The following is an 11325-nucleotide window of genomic DNA, read 5'->3' as shown; positions in this document are numbered from 1 at the left end:
GATCAGCCATTCAGCAGTGTGATCAGCCATTCAGCAGTGTGATCAGCCATTCAGCAGTGTGATCAGCCATTCAGCAGTGTGATCAGCCATTCAGCAGTGTGATCAGCCAATCAACAGTGTGATCAGCCATTCAGCAGTGTGATCAGCCAATCAACAGTGTGATCAGCCATTCAGCAGTGTGATCAGCCATTCAGCAGTGTGATCAGCCATTCAGCAGTGTGATCAGCCAATCAACAGTGTGATCAGCCAATCAACAGTGTGATCAGCCATTCAGCAGTGTGATCAGCCATTCAGCAGTGTGATCAGCCATTCAGCAGTGTGATCAGCCATTCAGCAGTGTGATCAGCCATTCAGCAGTGTGATCAGCCATTCAGCAGTGTGATCAGCCATTCAGCAGTGTGATCAGCCATTCAACAGTGTGATCAGCCATTCAGCAGTGTGATCAGCCATTCAGCAGTGTGATCAGCCATTCAGCAGTGTGATCAGCCATTCAACAGTGTGATCAGCCATTCAGCAGTGTGATCAGCCATTCAACAGTGTGATCAGCCATTCAACAGTGTGATCAGCCATTCAGCAGTGTGATCAGCCATTCAGCAGTGTGATCAGCCAATCAACAGTGTGATCAGCCATTCAACAGTGTGATCAGCCATTCAACAGTGTGATCAGCCATTCAGCAGTGTGATCAGCCATTCAGCAGTGTGATCAGCCATTCAACAGTGTGATCAGCCATTCAACAGTGTGATCAGCCATTCAACAGTGTGATCAGCCATTCAACAGTGTGATCAGCCATTCAGCAGTGTGATCAGCCATTCAACAGTGTGATCAGCCATTCAGCAGTGTGATCAGCCATTCAACAGTGTGATCAGCCATTCAGCAGTGTGATCAGCCATTCAACAGTGTGATCAGCCATTCAACAGTGTGATCAGCCATTCAATAACTATGAGAATGAGGGAATAAAGAACAGAGAGAGAGAGGGAATAACTCATATTGAACTGTGTGTTAGGATGACTGGGTGAATCAGAGGGAATAACTCATATTGAACTGTGTGTCAGGATGACTGGGTGAATCAGAGGGAATAACTCATATTGAACTGTGTGTTAGGATGACTGGGTGAATCAGAGGGAATAACTCATATTGAACTGTGTGTTAGGATGACTGGGTGAATCAGAGGGAATAACTCATATTGAACTGTGTGTTAGGATGACTGGGTGAATCAGAGGGAATAACTCATATTGAACTGTGTGTCAGGATGACTGGGTGAATCAGAGGGAATAACTCATATTGAACTGTGTGTCAGGATGACTGGGTGAATAACTCATATTGAACTGTGTGTTAGGATGACTGGGTGAATAACTCATATTGAACTGTGTGTCAGGATGACTGGGTGAATCAGAGGGAATAACTCATATTGAACTGTGTGTTAGGATGACTGGGTGAATCAGAGGGAATAACTCATATTGAACTGTGTGTTAGGATGACTGGGTGAATCAGAGGGAATAACTCATATTGAACTGTGTGTCAGGATGACTGGGTGAATCAGAGGGAATAACTCATATTGAACTGTGTGTTAGGATGACTGGGTGAATCAGAGGGAATAACTCATATTGAACTGTGTGTCAGGATGACTGGGTGAATCAGAGGGAATAACTCATATTGAACTGTGTGTTAGGATGACTGGGTGAATCAGAGGGAATAACTCATTTTGAACTGTGTGTTAGGATGACTGGGTGAATCAGAGGGAATAACTCATATTGAACTGTGTGTTAGGATGACTGGGTGAATCAGAGGGAATAACTCATATTGAACTGTGTGTTAGGATGACTGGGTGAATCAGAGGGAATAACTCATATTGAACTGTGTGTCAGGATGACTGGGTGAATCAGAGGGAATAACTCATATTGAACTGTGTGTTAGGATGACTGGGTGAATCAGAGGGAATAACTCATATTGAACTGTGTGTTAGGATGACTGGGTGAATCAGAGGGAATAACTCATATTGAACTGTGTGTTAGGATGACTGGGTGAATCAGAGGGAATAACTCATATTGAACTGTGTGTTAGGATGACTGGGTGAATCAGAGGGAATAACTCATATTGAACTGTGTGTTAGGATGACTGGGTGAATCAGAGGGAATAACTCATATTGAACTGTGTGTCAGGATGACTGGGTGAATCAGAGGGAATAACTCATATTGAACTGTGTGTTAGGATGACTGGGTGAATCAGAGGGAATAACTCATATTGAACTGTGTGTTAGGATGACTGGGTGAATCAGAGGGAATAACTCATATTGAACTGTGTGTTAGGATGACTGGGTGTCACCAACAGTTTGGTTTAATATCTAATATTTGTTACAATTCAAGGCATATACTGTACAATCAGCATGAGATGATGTACAGGGTCGACTAGACAGTCCTAACTAGCAGCTAAACATAGTTTAAAACCTCTCTAGGGTAGGGGGCAGTATTTTGACGTCCGGGTGAAAAGTGTGCCCGTAGTAAACTGCCTGCTACCCAGACCCAGAAGGTAGGATATGCATATTATTAGTAGATTTGGATAGAAAACACTCTACAGAACTTGGCGGGTAACTGTATAGCTTGCTTTGATGGCTGAGCTCTGTACTCAGAATATTGAACAATATGCTTTCGCCGTAAAGCTATTTTGAAATCTGACACAGCGGTTGCATTAAGGAGAAGTGTATCTATAATTCTTTCAATAACTGTTGTAAAGTTTATCAACGTTTATGATGAGTATTTTTGTAAATTGATGTGCTCATTCACCGGAAGTTTTGGGAGGCAATACATTTTCTGAACATCACGCGCCAATGTAAAATGGGGTTTTTGGATATAAATATGAACTTTATCGAACAAAACATACATGTATTGTGTAACATTGAGTCCTGGGATTGTCATCTGATGAAGATCGTCAAAGGTTAGTGATTAATTTTAGCTGTATTTCTGGTTTTTGTGACGCCTCTCCTTGCTTGGAAAATGGCTGTGTGTTTTTTCTTGTGAAGTTGATGTCCTAACATAATCTAATGTTATGTTTTCGCCGTAAAGTCTTTTTGAAATCGGACAATGTGGTTGGATTAACGAGAATCTTATCTTTAAAATGGTGTATAATACTTGTATGTGTGAGAAATTTTAATTATGAGATTTTTGTTGTTTTGATTTTGGCGCTCTGTTATTTCACTGGCTGTTGAATAGTGTGTCCCGCAGGTGGGACGCTAGCGTCCCAGCTACCCCAGAGAGGTTTTAACCAATATTGGTCAAGGTCTTGGGAGCTCTCTGGTGTTTCTTTGTATATCTACAAATCCACGATTCCTTGAGTTCAATGGTAAACTTACTCCAGCTGAATTGAGTGTGATATGAGTTTAGCCCTCACTAGTCGGAGGGAGAGCGACAGAGAGAACGAGGGAGAAATCCAGAGAGACACTCAGGCAGACAGACAGACATGGGAACGAGGCGGTGGAGTCTTCTCATGGAAACAATCAGAGAGAGCAGAAGACTCCTGCCATCGTGAGAGCTTAGGCCTGACAGTCTGAGACACTTACGGCCATGCAGGGTATGATGTTCTGTCTAGAAGACATTGAAACAGACAAAGCTAAAAATGGAAGACAGTAAAATGGAGAGGAGGTGACACAGTTCACCATCTTCCATGTTTATTTATTTTTGTGATTGGTTGTTTGGGCGGTGGATTCTACAATGTCACACATACTGCTAAAAAAGCCAGTCTCTGTACTGGGTGTGTGCTGGTGAACGCAGTAGGATTCAAGCAGGGTGTGTGCTGGTGAACGCAGTAGGATTCAAGCAGGGTGTGTGCTGGTGAACGCAGTAGGATTCAAGCAGGGTGTGTGCTGGTGAATGCAGTAGGATTCAAGCAGGGTGTGTGCTGGTGAAGGCAGTAGGATTCAAGCAGGGTAGGTGCTGGTGAATGCAGTAGGATTCAAGCAGGGTGTGTGATGGTGAATGCAGTAGGATTCAAGCAGGGTGTGTGCTGGTGAACGCAGTAGGATTCAAGCAGGGTGTGTGTCAGCTGAGAGAGTAGGTGAGAGTAAAAGATAAATCATATCTTCCTATGTGAGGGTGTGTGTGTGTGTGTGTGTGTGTGTGTGTGTGTGTGTGTGTGTGTGTGTGTGTGTGTGTGTGTGTGTGTGTGTGTGTGTGTGTGTGTGTGGGGCGCGCGGTGTGTGCGTGTGTGTAGGATGAAACTGGGTGGTGGTTATAGGATGAAACTGGGTGGTGGTTCTAGGATGAAACTGGGTGGGGGTTATAGGATGGAGCTGGGTGGTGGTTACAGGATGGAGCTGGGTGGTGGTTATACTGTAGGATGAAACTGGGTGGTGGTTATACTGTAGGATGAAACTGGGTGGTGGTTATAGGATGAAACTGGGTGGTGGTTCTAGGATGAAACTGGGTGGTGGTTATCGGATGGAGCTGGGTGGTGGTTACAGGATGGAGCTGGGTGGTGTTATAGAATGGAGCTGGGTGGTGGTTATAGGATGGAGCTGGGTGGTGGTTACAGGATGGAGCTGGGTGGTGGTTACAGGATGGAGCTAGGTGGTGGTTATAGGATGAAGCTGGGTGGTGGTTATACTGTAGGATGAAACTGGGTGGTGGTTATCGGATGGAGCTGGGTGGTGGTTACAGGATGGAGCTGGGTGGTGGTTACAGGATGGAGCTGGGTGGTGGTTATACTGTAGGATGGAGCTGGGTGGTGGTTACAGGATGGAGCTGGGTGGTGGTTATAGGATGGGGATGGGTGGTGGTTATAGGATGTAACTGGGTGGTGGTTATAGGATGTAACTGGGTGGGGGTTATAGGATGGAGCTGGGTGGTGGTTATAGGATGTAGATGGGTGGTGGTTATACTGTAGGATGGAGCTGGGTGGTGGTTATACTGTAGGATGGAGATGGGTGGTGGTTACAGGATGGAGCTGGGTGGTGGTTATAGGATGGAGCTGGGTGGTGGTTATACTGTAGGATGAAACTGGGTGGTGGTTATAGGATGGAGCTGGGAGGTGGTTATATGATGGAGCTGGGTGGTGGTTATACTGTAGGATGGAGCAGGGTGGTGGTTATAGGATGGAGCTGGGTGGTGGTTATAGGATGGAGCAGGGTGGTGGTTATAGGATGGAGCACGGTGGTGGTTATAGGATGGAGCAGGGTGGTGGTTATAGGATGGAGATGGGTGGTGGTTATAGGATGGAGATGGGTGGTGGTTATACTGTAGGATGGAGCTGGGTGGTGGTTATAGGATGGAGCTGGGTGGTGGTTATAGGATGGAGCTGGGTGGTGGTTATACTGTAGGATGGAGCTGGGTGGTGGTTATACTGTAGGATGGAGCTGGGTGGTGGTTATTGGATGGAGGTGGGTGGTGGTTATAGGATAGAGATGGGTGGTGGTTATAGGATGAAGCTGGGAGGTGGTTATTGGATGAAGCTGGGTGGTGGTAAAATAAGTGACGACAAGGAGACGTAGAGTTGTAGTTGTGCTGGATCTGAGTGTGTGTTACTGTGTACGTGTACGTGACGTGTGTTAAGGCCTGACCTCCATATTTGTTCCCTGTCCAGTCTGACATACAGTGTCCTTCTCCTAATCACACCAAACCCTAACATGTCTAACCCAGCCTGTCAGACACAGTGCAGGCAGACAGAAACACATTCACAGACAGGGAAGGTGAGGTGTATGTTTCAAACTAAGACAGGCTCCACAAACACAGCATGACAATGACAGACAAAGACATAAGAGGAATGTAGCGCTGGTTTCTCATTCGTTCATAGCTGGGAGAAACACCAGTTCAAAACATAAAGTCACCAATGATGGTTCTACTTGACAATCTCACCCATCATCAGAGGAATGATCCTGTACAAAACCTTGGCTTGATGATCTCCTTATACCTTATGCCAAGACAAACTCCCCAAGACAGACAAACTCCCCATGCCAAGACAGACAAACTCCCCATGCCAAGACAGACAAACTCCCCATGCCAAGACAAGACACAAACTGAGGTGAGAGCCTGTAAGCCAGGGTGGGACTCCACGACATACACCCCTGGTTCATACACACACCCCTCGGTCATTCTAAGTTCGGAGGAGAGGGGTGCCATACTTACGGCAGTCTGGGTGAGTTCCTCCGTTTCCGCGGGAACCCCCAGCCCTAGCTCTTCTTCCACGGTAACAGTGGGGTTGGGTAGCTCATTGCCATTCTCATCATACACCCCGTACTCATACTGCTTATTGTCCAACTCGCCCCCTAGGTCATACTCATTAATGTCATACTCGTCCACTCCGGGGCCCACACTGTCCAGGCCAGCCTCGGGGGCGGCGAGGGGCTCCTGACCCAGTGGGGCGGCTCCAGTGACCACGTAGTCACCGGCAACCATCTCCTCCTCCACTGCCTTATGTTACCCAAACAGGGGAGCGTTGACGGGACGAGGCGGGTGGAGGGATGAGCAAAGGAGGGAACAGGGGTGTTAGTCAAGCAGTTGGGGCCTAGGTAGCTAGAGCAGGCTACTGTCTATGTAATGTCATACAGCTTTAGCCTTACCAGGTCAAAATAAATCCGGCATTGTGACACATGGTGAAGGTTATGGCAACGTGGTAACACCTTATTCAAGTTCCATTTACGTTAGTGGAAATCTGTTTGTTGGTGACATATTGATATAACTTCATGAGTGTGTAATTATAGCTATTGTTTCATGTACTGCACGTCTGTATGTCGTTATGTTGAAGACTAGTCTCTTACAGTGAAGCAAACTGTAAACTATTGTCTGTGACTCTGTGTAATGTTTATCTAACTGTGTTATACTACATATAGTATCCTTGTCCAGTATTCATTTCAGGTCTATTTCAGGTCTATGACAACAACAAAAATTGCAAATAAAGTGTTACCTTGATGACATAAAAAAAAGCATTATAAATTCTGATGATCATATTTACATCAAGACAGTTTGACAGACTTTTGGTTATTTCAGTATTTTTTGCACAAACATAACACAGTACCGCCAGAATATCAATATATGAACAGAAAGACTGAAATAGATTAACTAAGTCTGGAAGGACACTAGAAGCATCTTTCATGAAATGGTAAATCTACAATATAGAAATGTGCAAAAATACAAAGTACACACATACGTATGTGTACAAGGAATTTGATGTTCAAATTCCTAGTTGGTTTGGATAGATACCAAATATTGATTACGGTGTGACTGTAGTATTTATGACACACTCTGCATTTTGCACAGTTCTACAACAACCAATCACACACAGCACTGTCATTACTCTGCCATTTTAGAAGAGTGATCGTTGTGGATTTAGAATTTGGATGCAACCAAAATGGATGTCACGACACAGGTATCTGAGCACAGCACATAGTCTGTAGGGTAAAGCGGGGTAACACAACCCAGGGAGGTCCAATTTACACCCCCCCCCCCCCCCCCGCGCTCTTCTTTATGGTCAATTGAGATAATATATGCTATCGAGGGCCAAATAACCCAGTGAAATCACATCCATTTGGAACACATTGCTACTGCAGTAACACAATGCAACAATTATCATAATCAGCTGTGAAGATGTCTCTGATTGGTTGATCATAGTTCTATTGGAGCGATTGGGAGAAGAACTACTAATCAAAAGGTCTGCAGCGGGCCGGCCATCTACGGCCGAAAAGGGCTGATTTGCTGTGACACCATATCTCACTGGAGACAGAACCACAAACCCCACGTTTAACTCAGCAGAAACCTGACGGGTAAGAGGAGGGACTTGGTTCTCCACAATGAGAACTTTGCCCGTTTATGATTGGACACTGAATACTGTCAATCATGGATAAGGCTGCAAATCAAATAGTTTCACCTACGTACCATTAAACTCATACAGAAAAATACACACAACTATTACAAGTAAAATGAGCATGTCCATGAAGTGACTTTGAAGATTTGATTTGATATTAGTTTGGTTTAAGATGCCCTCTAAACACAAACTTTACTGTTGTTTATCCTGTGAAACAGTGAGTTGGGCCTCTACACTGGAAGACACATCACTTCACTTAAACACTGTGTGGTTCCTATTACAAAAATGCCAATAGCAAAATCTTGAAACCATACAGACTAAAGACAAATGTCTTTTCTAATCGAAAACAACCGTGAAATATATTCCTAGCTTATTTTTCTTTTCAGTTGTGACCAAGTTCATTTCAGAAAAAGTTATTATTGCGTATGAGTATACCAGAACAACTTAAATGGCCAAAATACTCTGTCTGTTATACCATTATAATACCATTATAATACCATTACCATCTAATTGCTCAATCTATAAATACTCTGCCTGTAATAGCATTATAATACCATTATAATACCATTACCATCTAATTGCTCAATCTATAAATACCCTGCCTGTAATACCATTATAATACCATTATAATACCATTACCATCTAATTGCTCAATCTATAAATACCCTGCCTGTAATACCATTATAATACCATTATAATAGCATTACCATCTAATTGCTCAATCTAGAAATACCCTGCCTGTAATACCATTATAATACCATTCTAATACCATTATAATAGCATTACCATCTAATTGCTCAATCTAGAAATACCCTGCCTGTAATACCATTCTAATACCATTCTAATACCATTACCATCTAATATATAAAACCTTACCGAGGAAGACAGATAACCATTCTATTATTATTTCAATGTACTAAAATGATCCAACAATATATCAGTACCTTCTACGTAGACTGTTGATGAAGTGTAATGCACATACATGTTTATTTGATACTTGTGAAACTGCAACCTTATTCAAAATTGAATTAAACAACAGAAAGCTACACATTATTTGCATGGCAATCCACTGAGACTAAATGTCCTTACATGTCAGTGAATTGTATTGAGGTGGATTGAATAAAATGATGCATGACATATTGTTTCTGATGTTTAATCTTCTCTGTCCAACAGTTCTGCCATTGTCAATAGAAAACCTCAAGTTCAAAACAGAACAATTGCTTTTGAATTATTTTGTCTTTGTCATTTCATGCCAGATTCTTCTTTAGCTCATAGGTCTTCCTCGTCTCTTTCACTTTCCAAATACTGCACTTTCTTTCTTATAATAATAAGTAAATAAAAAACAAAATATGAAAATCTAAAAGTTACCTTGTTCGGTCCACTGGTGGCAATGGGAGACTGAGTCTGAGTACCCTCTACAGTTCCGTAGTCAAGCTCACTGTCAGTATAGTCAGTGTATTCTCCGTCTACATTGTTTAGCTGAAGTTGTGTCGCATCGGAAACAGGAAAGAAGGAGAAGAACAGAGAAGCGGGTTAACACAGAAGGAGCATAACATAAGGCATGTCCAGCTGGCTCCAACTCTGCTGTGTAGAGAGAGAGACAGGTAGGAAGGTGGAGGTTAGGTATAGCTTCCAGTCTAGCATCACAGATTTCCATCCAGAAAATGTCAGAGGAAAGATCTGGATGCGATCTGATGTTTTTTTTTTTTTACTGGTACCGTTACCCCTAATACTCTACGTCGGTGTAGTTCCAGCGCGGCAGCTTAATAGCCATTCAACTGTGTCTTCTTCTTAGCGACCGCTAACTTTTTAGCTGCTGGCTTTATAGAGGCCAGGAACTTTAGGAGCTTAGCCTTAAGGGACTTTCGGGTCCTCTTCTTTTTCATGTAGACACTAGATTTCTTTCTCTGGAAAAAGGTTATAGTGATAGAAGACCAAGACAACACATAACAACACTGAGAAGGCCAAAAAGATCATCAAGGACAACAACCACCCGAGCCACTGCCTGTTCACCCCGTTATCATCCAGAAGGCCAGGTCAGTATAGGTGCATCAAAGCAGGGACCGAGAGACTGAAAAACAGCTTCTATCTCAAGGCCATCAGACTGTTAAACAGCCATCACTAACATTGAGTGGCTGCTGCCAACATACTGACTCAACTCCAGCCACTTTAATAATTAAAAAATGGATGTAATAAATGTATCACCAGCCACTTTAAAACAATGCCACTTTATATAATGTTTACATACACTACATTACTCATCTCATATGTATATACTGTACTCTATACCATCTACTGCATCTTGCCTTTGCCGTTCTATTCCATCACTCATTCATATATTTTTATGTACATATTCTTAGTCATTCCTTTACACTTGTGTGTAAAAGGTAGTTGTTGTGAAATTGTTAGATTACTTGTTAGATATTATTGCATGGTCGGAACTAGAAGCACAAGCATTTCGCTACACTCACATTAACATCTGCTAACCATGTGTATGTGACCTATAAACATGTATTTGATTTGATTTTATCAGAGGAATGGTGGGGTTGAAAGTAAACAGCAACGCCAGAAATTGTTTTCAACCTGAGACACAAACCTGAACATAAGACAAACCAATCAAAGCTGGCATTCGCCACGCGTGAGAGCAGAGGGCGGGCCTTGTAGCTACAGTAAGGATACAAGTTTGATTGACATATCAAGACATACAGTAAACGGTAGACCACAAAAAGTTGGGAAAGGGAGGGACGGCACAAAGGGTACAGTAAGACACCACGGGACAAAACAAGCATCTTTCTTCAGTGTTTTGTTTACCTGTGGGTCACTACCCGCCTCATACTCGTCTGTTGGAACAGTCTCTGTCTCTCCTTCTACTTCAGAGTAAGCATAAAACTGACTGTAATCTAAGTCATCAGTAGTAGTGTACTGGAGGGGGAGAGGGAGAAATGTTAGCGTTAGCATGTTAGCGTTAGCATTAGCATAACAGAGAACTCATTTTCTCAGCAAAAATAAAGGTGATATAAACATAACATGTCTGTACTGTACATATTATGAATTAAAACCTGTCTGAAAATTACACTCATTAGATTGCATTATCCAATAAAAAAGATGAATAATATTGTACAATGTAATTAGAATGTCATATTGTATAAGTCATCAAAGTATTGTCTCCAACGATATGCTGTGTAGCTTGACTGCCAACGGAAATGCATAGCTAACGCTTGTTTATAAAACTGATGTGTAGCTGCACAGTACATGACAATACTTTCTTATTATAGGAATATCATTAATCAGTGATAGCTAGCTCTTAAACGTAGACTCAGTGAAATGACGTTGCCACGAACAGCACCGGAGATATTGAGATGAGCCGAGATGTAAGGTGCATGGGTTCTCTTCACACTGTTACAGCCTGATAGCCAGGGGACCAAAAACAGTAAAGAAATTGAGCTTCGTGCTTCAACGCTCTTCGTTGTCGCGGAAACTGACCCACTATGCTGTTTACTTTCTGCATCTATGTGATATCGCTGAGTCTACCTTTAA

General features: G+C 42.8%; 1 protein-coding gene across 5 annotated transcripts in view; it reads right to left on the bottom strand.

Moving 5' to 3' along the window:
- LOC106590653 (collagen alpha-1(XI) chain) overlaps window positions 1–11325 on the bottom strand; it is a 207134-nt gene that overhangs the window by 154395 nt on the left and 41414 nt on the right. Inside the window, exons 6-8 of one of the 5 annotated variants that reach the window (XM_045710693.2) lie at window positions 10600–10710; window positions 9157–9267; window positions 6114–6398 (exon numbers count right to left, since the gene is read on the bottom strand). The exons of 1 other annotated variant lie outside the window; for it this stretch is intronic. In XM_045710693.2, the coding sequence (XP_045566649.2) occupies window positions 6114–6398; window positions 9157–9267; window positions 10600–10710 (507 nt within the window). The remainder of the gene's footprint in view (window positions 1–6113; window positions 6399–9156; window positions 9268–10599; window positions 10711–11325) is intronic. 3 more of the 5 variants (XM_045710695.2, XM_045710694.2, XM_045710696.2) reach the window with 3 other exon arrangements.

The sequence above is a fragment of the Salmo salar genome, chromosome 29, assembly GCF_965601325.2.
Source record: "Salmo salar chromosome 29, fSalSal1, whole genome shotgun sequence".
NCBI classification, from domain to species: domain Eukaryota; kingdom Metazoa; phylum Chordata; class Actinopteri; order Salmoniformes; family Salmonidae; genus Salmo; species Salmo salar.
The sequence above is the reverse complement of the archived record's forward strand: the minus strand, read 5'-3'. Positions and strand labels throughout refer to the sequence as shown.